Source organism: Pongo pygmaeus, chromosome 10 (assembly GCF_028885625.2).
Source record: "Pongo pygmaeus isolate AG05252 chromosome 10, NHGRI_mPonPyg2-v2.0_pri, whole genome shotgun sequence".
NCBI lineage: Eukaryota > Metazoa > Chordata > Mammalia > Primates > Hominidae > Pongo > Pongo pygmaeus.
The window spans coordinates 104,641,949-104,658,532 of NC_072383.2; the positions used below are offsets into that span (position 1 = coordinate 104,641,949).

At 44.6% G+C, this 16,584-nt stretch overlaps 1 protein-coding gene across 1 annotated transcript in view; it reads right to left on the bottom strand.

Moving 5' to 3' along the window:
* The window catches only part of NUAK1 (NUAK family kinase 1), a 75,328-nt gene that overhangs the window by 31,969 nt on the left and 26,775 nt on the right, over positions 1 to 16,584 (bottom strand). Inside the window, exon 2 of the mRNA XM_054444164.2 lies at positions 11,055 to 11,175. Within this exon, the coding sequence (XP_054300139.1) occupies positions 11,055 to 11,175 (121 nt within the window). The remainder of the gene's footprint in view (positions 1 to 11,054; positions 11,176 to 16,584) is intronic.

Genomic DNA, 16,584 nt, shown 5'->3' on the forward strand with positions numbered 1-16,584 from the left:
CCCAATTCTGGCAGTGATGGGGGTAGAAATACCTCTGTGAAGACAGCCTTCATCTTCCACCCCTGGAAACCCTGGCAGAGGGCTTTGGTACAGGGGTTCATCTCACCGTCACCACCTCACCAAGGTAGAAAGGCCAGGCCTGTGGTCATCACACCTCTGGCTCCAGCCACTTCCCAGCTGGGTGACCTTGGCAAGTTACTTAGCCTTTCCGTACCCGCAGGCTCTTCCTCTGCTAAAATGAAGCCTCTACCTTACGCCTCATTGTGAGTATTATCACAGCACGCATCAGCAAGTGTAAGTAGAAGTGTTAGCTGTTCCGATTCAGCAGCAAAGGGGAACTAAGAAAGACATCAACTCCAGAATTATGGATATGCACTGGCAGAGTACACACCCAAGGCTGCATTCGAGCCCTTGAGGTATGTGTGTGATGGGTTGGAGGTGGAGGAATGGCAGAAATAGTGAATGAACACTTAAAGACATCAGAGGATTCGAGTGACCCCTAGTAAAAGCTGAGGTGAAGGCAAGCCTAGCTCTCTTTCATTCTTTTGGTCCCTAGGGCTGTTCCAAGCATGGGTGTCAATCTCTGAGCCATACCTACCAGAGGCACCTGCTATCAGAAGTTATGGTGGGAAGCACAATCAAAAAAAATCCCAGACTCTGCAGGTTAAAAGTTACAGTTCATATAATCTGACCCCCCTTTCAATATCCAAATCCCCGCTGTTGTACATGGCCATTGTGGAGGCCCCTCTTCTGTGCTCTGTGAGCCTTCCCAAATGCATGCTGGTGACTGCCTGCGCAAATTAAGAAAGCTATCCCAGTTCATTCCAAAAGACCCCATAGTAAAGGGCAATAGAGTCTTTTTTTTCTTTAAAAATTAGTGTCAAGTATAAGTGTCATTATTTAAGGCACTAGAAAATATTGAATTCCAGGAAACCCAGGAGGGTGAGGCAGGACAGCCTGGGAGTAGCGTTAGTTTGTAGCTGTTTTGTTTCTGATCTCCAGCCTCTAGAAAAATGACTTGGGTGTAATCAAAAGAAAACAATGAAAATAATAACTTGAAGGTCAAATAGCTAACTTAATAGGAAACTCATTAGAAATGTGGCTGGACAGGCTCACAGCTGAAGCACTCGTTCACATGATTACACATGAAGAGAACTCTCCGGTGCTGTGTTACGAATAAGGGCGAGTCCTCAGTTTGGATCCAGTCTGCAGGGACTTCATGTGGAACGTGTGAATCTGGCGGCAGAGGGAGTATGTTAAAATGCTCAACTGCTTGCCATGGGTTCAAAAGAGTAAACACAAGCATAATACACTACTTTGCCAAGTTCAACAAACTGTTTCACGGGGCTCTGAGTCTCTGATGAGGGCAGCAACCCAACAGCTAAGTAAGTAAACCCAAGCCCGAAGGTATCACTCATTGCTCACTGGTGACCGCCGCCAGACACACGTTCTTCCCTGGAATTCACTGATGACAAACAATCAGACCAAGACAAGTTTCCAGAGCAGGACTCGTTTTCTCTTTGTTGCAGGATTAAGCCTGTATTTCTCAGCCTGGTCAATTAAACTGGAACGTTTGGGGGTGAGACCCAGGCATCAGCATTTTTTACAAACTCCTCATGAGATTTTAATGTGCCTCCATCATTCAGAATCACTGATAGGTAAGCTGGCCTCAATCTTCTCTTCTCCAATCTCCCGACAGAAGTTTCTACTCCAGCCAGAAAGGACATCTCACTGATCCCTAGACATCACATCAAGAATAATCAATTCCATTTCTTGAGCATGGCCCTGGCACGGTGCTTAGCAATTTTATTCATTAGCTCATTTAATCCTACATTATCTATAAAGCAGCTAGCTACTGGCCCCATTTTATAGACAAGGAAACAGCCTCAGAGAGCTTAGTCACTAGCCCAAGGTCACACTGCAGTAATTGGCAGTGCAATTGGCTCACTCAAATCTCAGCCTACATGGATGACAAATTTGCCCTACTATTAGGTTCACGCAAAACTGATTGTGGTTTTCACCATTACTTTAATGAATGGTACCTGAAACAAAACTGCTAATAGAACAGTACCTGGAACAAAAGTGCTCAATACATTTTTGTAAAACACATGAATGATTCAATGACTAAATAAGCGAATGAATGAGAACAGTGGATAAAGTTAAGGACCACTGATCTTGTTAGATCAGTTCAGCCATTCCCTGACTTCAAAAGAACCTAAATCAGGACCTGCTTGCAAATCTTCCTGCCTGAGAACCCTGGAGTAGCACAGTTGTGTCTGAGAAGAGAAACATAAACTGTTTGTAGATATTTCCAAGTAACTGATGCTAGAAATACAGTCCTGCTTTTGTTTCTAAGGAAACCAGAATCAATTATTTGGAAGGTTTTGCTTCTAACCTTCTATGGAGGGGTTTTTCTAGTACAGTGGGGTTGTCAAATTTGGGTGTACATCAGAGCCACGTGGAGGGCTAACGATTACTCTAGGTGCTGCAACCCACCCCCAGAGTTTCCAATTCGGCAGGACTGGGGCTACCTTTTGAGAACTGCTGCTCAAATGCATTATTAAGCAGTTTACCAGGGTCCTGCCATTCTCAAGAGGTGATTTTCCAGGGGCACAGGATGGAGCAGCAACACTTTCTGATTCCAGGACCTCTGCTGGGTTCTGCGGAAACATCTTACACAAGCCCCACTGCCCCTGGCCACGAGCTGGGGGCGATACCGTGTACGATAAGGAATACAGGCTTTTCCACAGCCCCTGTCTCTTGATTTCTCTTCTGCTTCTCTGGATTTTTAAAGCAGTGATTTTCGCCAAGAGTGGTATCTCCTCCCAGAAAGACCTATCCAAATCTCAGGGAGCACAGGTAGCTTGCAAAAGCATATTGTAGTGCAATTTCTCTAGTAAGATGAGAGGAGCTTTTAACTGATACTGCACTCATCCAAAGTGTCTTCATGGTGGGAATTCAGAGAATATTTGAGAATACGACTTATTATAACTTATCTTCTTGTGGGCAGCATGCTTAAGGCTCACAGGGTGGGGGCATGAGATTCAAATGCTTATCAAAGGACATGTTTGTCCATTTCGTTTCTTTTCAAGTTGGAGAAACACTTCCAACAGATGAGAGATCACAGTTAACAAATGCCAAAGAGGCTTCCTACTTTGTCCCGGAAAGCCAGGATCACCCTTACCTAAAATAGGAGAAGTGATGAAAGGGTTGGCTAGTTCCAGTGTATCACAATGCAAAGAACCCATAAAGAGATGCAATCTTGCATGGCCAAGAGGAGAGATTTCCAGAAACCAAAACCAAGGGTGTCAAAGGGAAGTCACAGGCCGAATCTCCCCCACCCCTCCACCCACCTTTTCAATTTTATATGCCGGACTGTTACCAGATGGGATGCTAAAGATGTTTGTTCTCAGTGGTTTTGCAGATCGGGTCTCCTAGGCTTTCAAAGGGGAAGTGGGGGTGAGACAGTGCGCCTTTGATGTTTGAACTTCGGTCCTGAAATCAGAACCTCAGGCAAAAACTGTTTTTATCTCTTCCATCCTAGGCAACCCAGTTGAAAGCTCCAGTGGGCACTTCCTTTTCAGCTGTTTTTTCCATATTGTCAGTTACCTCCCTGCTGAGAGAATGGAATTCCTTTGACTGGAAACAGGGGTCCCTCTTTGAGATGGTGCCAGAGATTTCTTTCTTTTCTCTTGATTAGGCTCTCCTTAGTATCACACACTGAAAAGTGTACATCTATCCTCTTTTATTTACTTAGCATTAGAAGCCAGTTACGTTTGTATTTACACAGAGTTGACAAATTTGAGGGTTAATCACCTTCACCCACGGGTCAATAGGAGAGTTAACCCCAGGGTTTGGTTCAAGAAAGACACATTTGAAAGGAATTATTTTTGGGATTTGGTGAACAGCAGCATCGCTTCAGTGAAGTCACAGATTTTAGGGGCCTGGGGGTATTGTGATTATATAAAAATCAAATTTTCATGGTGTTCTGCAGTTTAGAAAACACTTGACCTATGAGTTTAACAGATTTGAACCCCAACCTTCTTCCTCGGATGCTGGCAGAAGTATTTTCTAAAATGCCTACAAAGCTAGGATTGAATGCTGTCAGATATGTAAAACAGTAACCTCTATGAAGACTGGGAATTCTCCATATCACACGGTCTAGAACAATACTTCCCTCCAATTAGGGGTCTCTGCAGACCACCAAATGACCTGGTTAGTATTGGGAGCACCGACTTCTGAGTGTTGCTGCCTGGGTTCAACTCTCGGATCCACCACTTATTAGTTGGTAAACTTAGAAAATGGACTTTGCCTCTAAAGCTGAATTTTCCTTACCATAAAATAGGGATCTTAACATTTCATATTTCCCAGATATAAGGGTTAAGTGAGATAGTACATGCACACCTCCTAGCCCAAGGTAAATACTCAATAACGCCTAGCTATTATTAGTACTATTTTATTTTATTTATTTTTGTGAGATGGGGTCTCACTCTGTCACCCAGGCTGGAGTGCAGTGGCACAAACTTAGCTCATTGCAACCTCCACCTTCCGGGTTCAAGCGATTCTCCCACCTTAGCCTCTTGAGTAGCTGGGACCACAGGCATGCACCATCACGTCCAGCTAATTTTTTGTATTTTTGGTAGAGATGGGGTTTCACCATGTTGCCCAAGCTGGTCTCAAACTCTTGAGCTCAAGTGAGGCCAGAGGATCTACCAAAAATACCTCACTTGAGCTCAAGAGTTCGAGACCAGCCTGGGCAACATGATGAAACCCCATCTCTACCAACATGACCTCCCAGAGTGCTGGGATTACAGGCGTGAGCCACCACGCCCGGCCCTAGTATTATTTTAAAGGTGTAAATCAAAAAATGCGATTTCCTCCTTTTAGCAGTTTCCCATCATTCCTGATAGAGAATCCACACTCCTTCCTCTGGCCAATGTGGTCCAGATCTAGCCCTCTCCACCTCCTTCTCCTGCTACCCTTCTCCTCACCCCTGCCAACCTCCCAGATCCTTTGTCCCTTCTACTCATACGAGCGCCTTCACTCCTCTGAGCATTTGCGCATGCTGTACCCTTTGTATGGAATTCCCAGGACTCTGAAGGGTTTAGTCTCCGCTTCATTCAGGTCTTCACTCAATCACCACTTACTCAAAAGTCCTTCAGCTCAAGGCTCAGTCCGAAAGGGACCGCCTGGTCTGTTCACTTTGTTGACTCTCTGTCTCCTCTCTTTAATGGCAGCTCCAAGAGGGACAGGAGCTTGTTTTGTTGGCCCTTGTATTCCTAGTGCCTAGAATAGGGCCTGGCACATAGTAAGCACTTTATTAGCATTTTTGTTAATGAATAAATTGCTTTTTCTCTAGAACTAGTATTTCAACATCACCGGTTAGTACAGCTCAAGATGATGGCTTCCTTTCATTAAAACCCACACTTTCTAAACATACAGGGTTAGGCACATCATTGCATTGTCATGTTGCTATTGTTGTTTTGTTGATGTTGTTGTTGTTGCTGTCACTATGTGTGTGCGCATTTGGCTCTTTATTTTAATCATAAAGATCTTTGCTAAAGAAGACATTGGCAAGTTCTTTAACAGCTTCTACTCATTTGGCTAGTATCCAAATAGCCACTTCGGTGCCTTAGCATCAATGTCTTTCTAAGCAAATTAATGCATTTCTGCACCGAACTAAGGCTCTTGATTGGCCTGTCGACCAATTGGCTTCCAGAGAGAAGGTTCCCCTCTCATTCTGTGAGTAGCAGGGAGACCAGCAGATGGGCTCACAGACTGGGGTCCCACCACCACTGCTGCCATGCTCCTTGCCCCCACCACGCCCCCAGGTTGCAGCAGGGGCAGCCAGGGGCATGATGGAAAAGGCCAGGCTGAGGTGGCCTGCAGAGCCAGCAAGAGAAGACGCAGGATCAGAAATACAGGGATGAGGCACGACAGAGCAAGAAAACAAAGGGGACCAGGAGACCCATATGTCAGGGTCACCACGTAGCCGTGACACCCAGTGTGATGATCTGAACTGCATCCCCGCAAAAACTTGGGCGTTGAAGCCCTAACACCAAGTACTTCAGAATGTGACCCTATTTGGAGACAGGGTCTTTATGGAGATAAGTTAAAATGAGGTACTTAGCACAGGCCCTAATCCAATATGACTGGTGTTCTCATGAGAAGAAGAAATTTGGACACAGACACATGTGGTGGGAAGTGGTATGAAGACACAGTTAAAAGTCGGCCATCTATAAGCCAAGGAGAGAGGCCTGGAAAGATCCTTCCCTCACCACGCTCAGACCAGAATTGTGAGAAAATACATTTCTGTTGCTTAAGTCACCAGTCTATGGTATTTTCTTACGACAGCCCTAACAAACTAATACATCCAGCAAGTCGTTAAACCTTCTAGAGCCTCAGTTTCCACAACTGCAAAATGGGAATCCCTGGCCTGCCCACCTCACAGGTTTGCTGTGGGGATAAAAAGAGACCAGATGTGGGAGACCTTTGTAAACTATGAAGAGTTCTACAGATGGCAGGATGTCTGACTTCACTTTCAGCGCTGGATCTTTGGGTCCTGCTGGGCAGGAAAGCAGACAAAGTCATGGGATCCTGGGACTGCGGTTCCCAGTGAGAGGTGTAGGAGCTGGAACACAGCCTTGGCAATCTCCTGCTCCCAACCCCCAGGGAAGGGAGGGGAGCTGCCCTCCTCCACAGTTATTTAGTGGATGTGGGAGAAACAGAACTTGCGTGGGAGAAGGGAAAGGGAACAGAACAGAAACTGGAGAGCTCTAAGAAATTAAAAGAAAGAAAAAGGACACATGTAAGATCCTGGGAGTTTTCTGGATAAAAACAACACCTTTTATTTGCATGATACCCTGTAGGTCACAAAACACTTGGAAGCACTGGGTTCTCGTTAACCTACTTGAGGTCAGGAATGCCTTTGAGAGTCTGATGAAAGCTACGTACCCTCTCTCAGAAAAAAGAAACTCATGCACACAACACATAAAACATTATATAGCAGCACTGTCTGGCAGAACTTTCTATGAGGATGAAAATGTTCTGCAACTATGCTGTCCCATATGGTAGCCACTAACCTCCTGTGGCTACTGAGCACATGAAATGTGGCTAGTGTGACTGGGGAACTGAATTTTAAATTATTTTGTTTTAATTATTTTCCATTTAAATATCCACCTGTGGCTAGTGGCTTCTGTGTTGGACAGCATAGTTACATACTATTCCAGGGGATTCACAGATCCCTGCAGCTCAGCCATGAAATACCTTGTCAATGGACCCCACGTTATGAACTATTTGTGATGATTACAGTGTCTTCATAATAATTATCTCTTTTGAGCTTACCAGATACATGTATCATGCCATTTAATCCTATTGAAAACCCCATGACAGAGCTAGAATGGTCATCCCCATTTTATAGATGTGATTACTGAGGCACTGAGAAGCCTACCATCTTACCCCAAGTGTTGTGCCTAGGTCACAGTGGAGGACTGGGGGCTGAAGCTCCAGACCTCCTAATGTGAGACCTCGTCTTCCCTAACTCCCTAAAACCTGTCCTAAGGGTTTCACCAACTGAAGCCCCAGCTCCCTCCTGAGGCCTTGATAGAAATTATTTCTAGTAACCTAAAGACCTTCCTCACACTGCTATGCATCTTTAAAGTGACAAGCAAGAGCTTTGGGGGCTTCTTTTCTCCTTAAAGCCTCCAGCCTGGTCTCTACTGAGGCCAACTTCACGTTGATAACTAAATATTCTTCCATTAAGATTTGTCTCTGATCTTCTCTTTGCCAGGGGGATGGTTTCCTGTTCTCCATTCATCCTGTCTGATTCCCAAGGCCACAGAGGGCATGGTGCTGGTGAAGAAGTCGGGTTTCTCCATGTGGGATGCCAGCAACCACAGACTGCCTCTCAAATAAAGAACCTGGAACCTTCATGCTGGGAATGCACTCTCTTTCCCTTCCTGATAAAGAAGGCTGCTGCTCTGGGCCAAGAAATCCCAAAACACAGTAGTGTTCACAGGGCACAGGACCATATGGGTCCACACCCTACAGGTCAATCCTTCACCATGGCCTATGGAGCTTAACGAAACTCACTTCCACATTGTGTCTTTGTCTCTACTCACTTCCAACTTCTAGAAATTCCCCTCATTCACCGGACATATTCAGATTTTATCTTATCAGCCTGGAATTCTATTTTCCACAATTCTTCCCCCATCAAAAAATTCCTTCAAGGCCCAGCCCAAATGCCATACATCTCCATGAAAACTTCCAATCCCCAAGCTTCCAGAATATGGTCCCAGAATATACTGCTTACATGCCTACTAATATGGTTTGGCTGTCTCCCCACCCAAATCTCATCTTGAATTGCAGTTCCCATAATCCCTACATGTTGTGGGAGGGACCCGGTGGGAGGTAATTTAATCATGGGGACAGTTACCCTCATGCTGTTCTCGTGATAGTGAGCGAGTTCTCACAAGATCTGATGATTCTATAAGGGGCTTTTCCCCCTTTTACTTGGCACTTATCCTTCCTCTGTACATGTGAAGAAGGAATGTTTGCTTCCCCTTCCACCATGATTGTAAGTTTCCTGAGGCCTCCCCAGCCTTGCAGAACTGTGAGTCAATTAAATCTCTTTCCTTTATAAATTACCACTCTTGGGCAGTTCCTCATAGCAGCGTGAGAACAAACTACATCTACATAGCACTCTTTCCATACTGCCTTGTATTGCTTCTTTTTTTTTTTTTTTTTAAGACAGAGTCTCACTTGGTTGCCCAGGCTGGAATGCAATAGCACAATCTCGGCTCACTGCAACCTCTGCCTCCCGGGTTCAAGCTATTCTCCTGCCTCAGCCTTCCAAATAACTGGGATTACAGGCGCATGCCACCACACCCAGGTAATTTTTGTATTTTTAGGAGAGATGGGGTTTCACCATGTTGGCCGGGCTGGTCTCAAACTCCTGACCTCAAGTGATCCTCTTGCCTCGGCCTCTCAAAGTGCTGGGATTACAGGCATGAGTCATCGTTTCCAGCCTGTATTGCTTCTTGAGTGTGGGATCTATGTTGCTTCTTGAGTGTGGGGTCCATATCACATTCAGCTTTCAAATTTCTAACTTCATTGAACAGAGTGCTTAACACGAAGTAGACACTCCACTCAGTAGACTAGTGGTTCTCAAACTTGTTGAAACACAGATTGCTGAGCCCCACTCAGAGAGTTTCAGTTCAGCAGGTCCTGGGTGAAGCCTGAGAATCTGCATTTCTAATAATCTCAAGTGACACTGATGCCACTAGCCTAGGCACTTTGAGAAGCACTGTAAGAGGTGTTTGTGACATAAATAAAAGATGGAATGGATAAAAATTTCCCTTAAAAATCCTATCACCAAGGGCTCCAAAAATGAGCCTTCGAATGACCAGGATAAAAGAAATATATTACCAACATTTACTTCTAGATAAGAGGCAAAAATAGAAGCAGCAGAAAAAAAGAATGGCAAAAAAAGATTAGGGAACCAAATGAAAAACTAAAACTATCAGAAAAACTTTAGGGGCACCACTGGTTGGTTTCCTTTTAGCCCAACCTGATAACTTCTTACAATCTGACCAGAAATTAAAAATAAGTTCATTTTTCTTTTTTTTTTAAACAGAGTCTCACTCTGTCACCCAGGCTGGAATGCAGTGGCACGATCTCAGCTCACTGCAACCTCCGTCTCCCTAGCTCAAGTGATTCTCATGCCTCAGCCTCCTGAGTAGCTGGGACTACAGGCATGCACCACCACACCTGACTACTTTTTGTATTTTTAGTAGAGACGGGTTTCACCATGTTGGCCAGGCTGGTCTCGAACTCCTGACTTCAAGCCATCTGTCCGCCTCAGCCTCCCAAAGCGTCAGTATCACAGGCATAAGCCACCGCACCCGGCAATAAGTTCATTTTTCAGCCATATATTTTTAAATATTCTAGGGAAACACTCTGACTCAGTAAAACCAAAATTGAGAAATTTTCATAAGAAAATAATCAGAAATGAATGTCAAAATGATGCACAAGGAGAGTTGTGAAGCCCCGTTTATAATAACCAGAAATTTGGAACAACTTAAATGTTTGGCAAAAGAAATTAGATTCAATAAATTATGGTATGTCCATAAACAGAATGCTATAAAACCTTTTCAAATGTCCTTACAGGGGAATATTTATTGATACAGAAAAGATGCATGAGACAACAAATGAAAAAAGAATCAAGCTAAAAAATAGTTTAAATAGCATGATCTAACTGGACAAAAACCACAAATAGATATAGAGAAATAGATAAAAATAGAGATACAGATAGAGAGCTATTTATCAAATTGGGAGTTAGAACAGAAATTATTTTTTAATTTTAACATTTCTATTTCAATCATTTCTACAATATACACATACTGCTGTGTAATTTATTTACAGGGTCTTAAAAAATAAATGATAGTCTGTGGGCAGTTTATTCTCCCATTTCTTCTCATGAAGGACCAAGGAGTTGAACTGAAGCCTGAGCGTTTGTATAAGCTTTTCCCCACACTGCTCTTTTGCAAACAACAACACAATTTGGGCTCAATTTTTAAGGCATCTGCTGCACCAACCCTCTTTCTTGGTGCTTACTGGACCTGCTCAGGGTTAATTTCTAACTCAAAGAACCTAACGTGGAATAACTCCGTACCACCAGCAAAGTGACTGGCTTTGGGGAATGACATTTACAATGTATCCACTGTTATTTGGTCACCCAGCAAATTGTCATTTTTCAGAAACCAGGGCTGTCTCACAGACTGGCTTTCAATAAGGTGGGTTGCTTAGCAACTGCCAAGGAATTAAGAAGACAGAATAAGGCATCCGCCGGAGATATTTTATGACCAAAATGAGCTGCACTCATGTGTCTGGTTGTGTTCAAGGTAACCAAGTAAGAGATAACACCCGACTATTTTTGCATCATGAGGAAAAATATTTGGCTTCTGCCCAGAAGGGCAATTATCTCAAAGTCTTGGCAGGCCCCATGATATGAGAAATAGTAACTGATACGGGGGTGGAAAAAAAAAATCACTGACCTTCATAAATACTGATGATATGAGGATGGTTGAGAGATGACATGATCTCAATCTCTCGTCTGATGTGAACCATGTCTTGTTCATCCTTAATTTTGTCCTTACGAATGGATTTTATAGCAACCTATAAAGTCAGGAAATGAAATGTTATTCAGAGAACTAAACAGATGCAAATCAGCCATTGGGGGAGTTTGGAAAATAAATACAGATGTTACTTGTTGGCAGAACAGACAATAACCAAAACAAAGCTTGGAAATGCCCCCTTGTCATGTCTTTCATACATAGCAAAAACACCCTTCTCCCAGCAACAGAAAACATCAGGTTTTGACAGCCTGGGATTTGTGATGGTGGTTTTGTTTTTGTTTTTGTTTTGTTTTTGTTTTTTCATAAAGTAGAGGCTGCTTAACATGGCCAGGGTCATTTACTCGAGGAACCCTGATGCTTTGAAAAAAGAAAAAAAGGCAAGTTAAGTTTACAGGGTATTGGTGATTAAATATGGTAGGTGAAATTGGTACCACTCAGTTCCACTGTGCAGCTGCCACAGCAGTGGCTATAAAAAATCATTACTGCCTGGCCAACCTCGAGGCCAGCTCTGCCTCAAGCCTTGGCTTTTAAGACTTCAGGCTATGCTGTGTTTATGCAAGGGCTCACAAGCGAATTCCTTCCTACATCCTTCCTCTTGCCCAAGGCACCTTCAATAGCACCTGATATGACCAGAGGGCTGTTCTGGAGACAAATCAGGGTAAAACAAAGATAGTGACAGCTCATCTCCCTGCCCGGCCCCTGTCAATTCCCAAAGCTCAGTGCCAATGTTGCAAATCCAAACTGCAGAGACCTGCCAGGGCCAACACACGGAGCAATTACTCAAAAGAAACACACCAAGAAAAAGGCAATGAATGACAACAGGAACCTAATAAGGAAAAGTGTGTTTGCCAATGGATTTATCTTTGCTCATAAACAAGCTGGTCAGTAACTTAATCAGATTGGCTCTAAGGGGGCCAAAAACTACTTCAGGAAGGGAGTATCCACGGGTAACAAAGAAGCCCACCAATCAATTTGCTGCCGGATCAGAAAGCCTGCCTAGTTCCCTTCCAGGCTGGTCCTCTTGTGACCTCAACTCTCACCTGTGGAGGTCAGGTAAACTTTCCTAGGGGAAAGGCAGCTAAACCATCCTTCTGGATTATAAAGGCATAGAGTTATCTGGAGCAAAGAAAGTCCTCGTTATCAGCAGTCCACGGCCACACCTTGCCTATCACACAGTCAACCCCAGCCAGCCTCAGCAGGGATATATTCACTTTTAGGAGCACGTGCTACTTCTGACTTGTACCAGCTCTCCACCAAGCACTACAAACGGAAACATTTCTAAAATACATCAGTCCACCTATGACTCAACAAGAATTGGGTAGCTGTTATGACTATTTTTGCTATGTGCTGACCTCTCAAAATACAGGTTATGTCTGACTAGCAGCTCCCGGGATTTCTCCTTTGCAGTCCTTACCCCAGTTGTGATTAAATCAGCACTTGTGTCTTTACTTGACTCTACACTGGTAGGGATCTTATTCACTGCTTTATTTAACCTCCAGTCCTTAACACCATGCTTGGCATACGGTAGACCTGAGAAAACATTTAGTGTAGGCAGGTAGGCAGGTAGATAAAAAAGGAAGGAAAGACAAAGGGAAGGAGGAAAGGAGGGAAGCTAGAGGGAGGGGAGGGTTGATGTTATTAATTGATGCAAGCTCAGACCAGAAGTGGTAGCAGAACTGGGGCAAAAAACGGGGGAACCACCCCAGTTAAATAATACTGCCAAGACAAGCCTAATAGTAAGAAGATTAAGAATTTCTTTAACATCTATCTACACAGGCAATAGAGGAATAGATACACAAATATAAAACACAGGAGGCCCTGCTGTAAACCCAGGGGCAGGCTCCACCTCCCTTCGACCCTGGGTGGACCCATGGCTGGATAGAAGGAGGCTGCATGGAGATGAATGAGCCTTCCAGCTTAAAGGCCCTTTTTCAGCAGAGAGCCAGACTCAGAGCTACCCCAAGTCCTCACGACAGCCCCATTCAGCATACGGCAAGAAAAACTTCCCTTTGCTTACGTCAAATGTAAAGATATGACTGGATGGCTTTATTTTATCTGAGGAAGGGCTGTAATCCTGGGACCTTGTTCTGGGAGGAAGCAGACAGTGAACACACACAGGCTGTGGAGGGTGTGGGTGGCTGCTGGAACAACTCCTACATTCCTCCATAAGCTAAAGATGGCCGAGGGTAGAAACCACCCCTTTGATTATGCAGCAAGCTGAACTTGGCCTCAAGGAGGCTCTATTGTCAAGTTACAATAGGCAAAAATTCTTCACCATGCAGGGTCAGAGGAGGGTAGCAACATTCTAAAGGGTAAGAAAATAAGCCCACTTGCTGATTCCCCCTAACAGTCCAGCGAGGCAGAGGGTCCCACGGTGCAATCGCCAGGGGATGCTTTCAGCTGGGTGTGAAAAGGAAAGTGCCCACATTCTCATCAAGCCTTGCTCAGCACTGAGGAAACTAAAAGGGCTCCATAAATGTTAATAAGCATAGTGGCTGTCTCTCCACAAAAATTTTCCCTTCTCCTACAATGATTTTTCCACTGAAAATGTAAAAGAGGGTGCATTCTGCTCCCCTGTTTCAAAGGGGTGACAGGAAGTCAGGAGGAGACAAATGCCAGAAATCACTCTCATCTGTGCACCTGCCAAGGCTGGAGGGAAGACATTCAGCTCTACTCCCAGAGTGGTGGCGGACCCATCCAAGGTTCAGACAGTCGGTTAATGACAAAACAAAAAAGCAATACTACTACTAATAATAATGGCCAGCATTCATTAGCCACTTAATATATGGAGCAGACACCATGCTGAATGCTTTACACACCAGGGATCTTTGCACCCTTCTCATTCAAGCCTCAGCTTCACACCACCCTCCTAGGGAGATCCTTCCTGATCCCTCTAGCTGATAAGGCCACTCTTATGGCCACCTCCCTCTCTCTATACCCTTCCCATTTTATCTTCTCTGGAGCATTTCACACCAACTACTTTATTAGCTGCATATTCAGCCTGTTTTTGTAGGACCCAGGGAGCTAAGAATGATTGTCATATTGTTCGAGGGTTGTTAAGGAAAAAAAAAAAAAAGAAAGAAAATCTCTAAACACAGCTCCTGCAAAAGTGTCTGCTTCAGGAAGTTGAAGGATACACTGAGCCAGTGCACAGACAGTATTGCGTAATGCTTTAAGTCCAGGCTAAAACCACTCTGTAGCTGTGTGACCCTGGGCAGGTTACATAACCTCTCTGTGCACCAGTTTTCTCATTCATCTAGTAGAGAAATAATAGTACCTGCCTCATAGGTCCTGGTGAGGATTACATGTCAGGTGCTCAAGAAAAGCCTGGGCCAGGGGGTAACTGCTCAGTAAGTGTCAGTCTTTTTTAACCCAGAGTGAGTGTTCTACAAGTAGAAACTTCCTTTCTTCCTTTCTTTTTCAGAGCAAACTTGAATTCCTCCTGGCTCCTCAAAAGACAGTGAGTGGAGGTCTTAGGGACATGTTTCCATAGTACACAAAGGACAAGAGCATCTCCATCCTGGCTCTTTACATTGCAACCTCATCTGAAGTCAGGAAGATCAGATCAGCTGGTCACACACCATTATCAGCAGGGCTCCTGAGTCCAAACCAGACAGGAGGATGAACACCTTGAACCCAAAAAGCGATCCCAGGAGCATTTCTCCACCCGCTCCACACTGTCTCCTTTCACCATTCAGCTGAACAGGGCACAAATATGTTCCTACTTAAAATCAAAACTCAGCCTCAAGATATTCATACCTCAGCCTTTATGAAATTTGACTGTTCATCCACTTGTTCTTTTTGAAAACCTACCATATACCAGGCTACACAGGAGGGAGCCAGCACGACTGCTCCAGCCCTCAAGGTGGGAGGTGGGGTGGGGAGGGTACGGGCAATAAGCAAAACTCACACCAGTAATTACATAATTACCCTCATGGCCAGGGCTACCAAAGAAATGCACAGACATGCCCAGCACTGCAGAGGAAACCTCCTCTCCAGTTTTCCTCAATTCTCACATCTACAAAGAAACACAGAGGTAAGGAAGGGGCCCAGCAGGAAGAGATTACCAAATGTCTGAAATCACACACCCTCCACCCCCAAAAATCCCATTTGTTCCTGTACAAGTCAGAGAGCCTGCGAGGAGGAGGGAACTCAGGTGTTTGAGCCCGACTCACAGTACAGCCACGTTCATAAATGTTCCCAAGTCTAGACAGTACCGTGTGCCTTATAAAATGGTCTGCTTTTAAATAAGGCCACCCTACGGTTTAATGTTTAAACCTTCTGCAGCAGCAGGTTTGCTGGAGAACCTGTGAATCCCGCCCTGCAGTGCCTGCCTGTTTCAGAGGCAAACTCAACCCAGCCAATTCTGTTACATGCAACAGGCACAGCCTCCTCTTGAGGGTTGGAGGTTTTTTCTTTTTTGAATAATCACCAAAAACCACCTGCTCTGTGGCCTGCTGGGCATCCTCTCCCACATTGGCTGCTGTGGGTGTTCAGAGTTTGGTGACCTAGGAAGGGCTGGGGGATGCAGAGTAGAAGAGTAAATGCTCAGACTGTCACCGGCTGGGTGACCTTAGGCAAGCCCAAACTTCTCAGGTCTCAGTTTCCTCACCTGTAAAATGGGGTTACAAAATCCTGTTTCTTGGGGTTGTTGTGAGGAGTGGAAACTAGGTAAGTAAGGGCCCCAGCACACAGTATTCACTGAATGGCAGTGATTATAAACCACACTTAAGAGGTAATGAGCCCACAGCAAATCACATCATAGGTCTCTTGGCTCCTCTCCACCCCCACACATATCCTCCCCTCCCCACATTTGCACAGTGGCAAAAGCAGGTTAAAATTAATATCCGGCCAGCCCCAGGGTGTCCTGGTGTCTTATGGAGAGGACACCTGTGTAGTGTAGGACTAGCCTTGGGGGCGTGGCAGAGAGTCTGGGCAGGTTGTCTGTCATCGAGGCTCTAACCAAGAGAATCCCTGCCCTCCTCCTTTTGCGACCATCTCCCTGAATGCTCATTCATTGACATAAGCTGGCCTCCAAGGAGTATTCTTGAAGTGCCTCTCAAATAGGAGTCACCTGTGCACCTTGTAAAAGTGCAGATTCTGAATCCATAGGGCTGGGTATCCAGCCTGGGATTCTGCATTTCCAGCAAGGTACCAGGTGATGTCAGCCCCAGGGACCACACTTGGAGTAGCCAGGTCTTAGTGCTTTGTCTTTGGCCCTCAACATTTTTAAATCAGTGGCAATATTCTTAATAATAACAATAATTAATATTTCTTAGGTGTTAATCATGTGCCAGTGGACCTTATCTCATTTAAGCCTACCTACAATCCCATTTTACAGATGAGAACATTGAGGCCAGGAAAGATAAATATTTCGCAAAGTTACATAGCCTGTAAAAAATAAATAAATAAATAAAAAGTGGAGCTAGAATTTGAGCCCAGAGGCTGC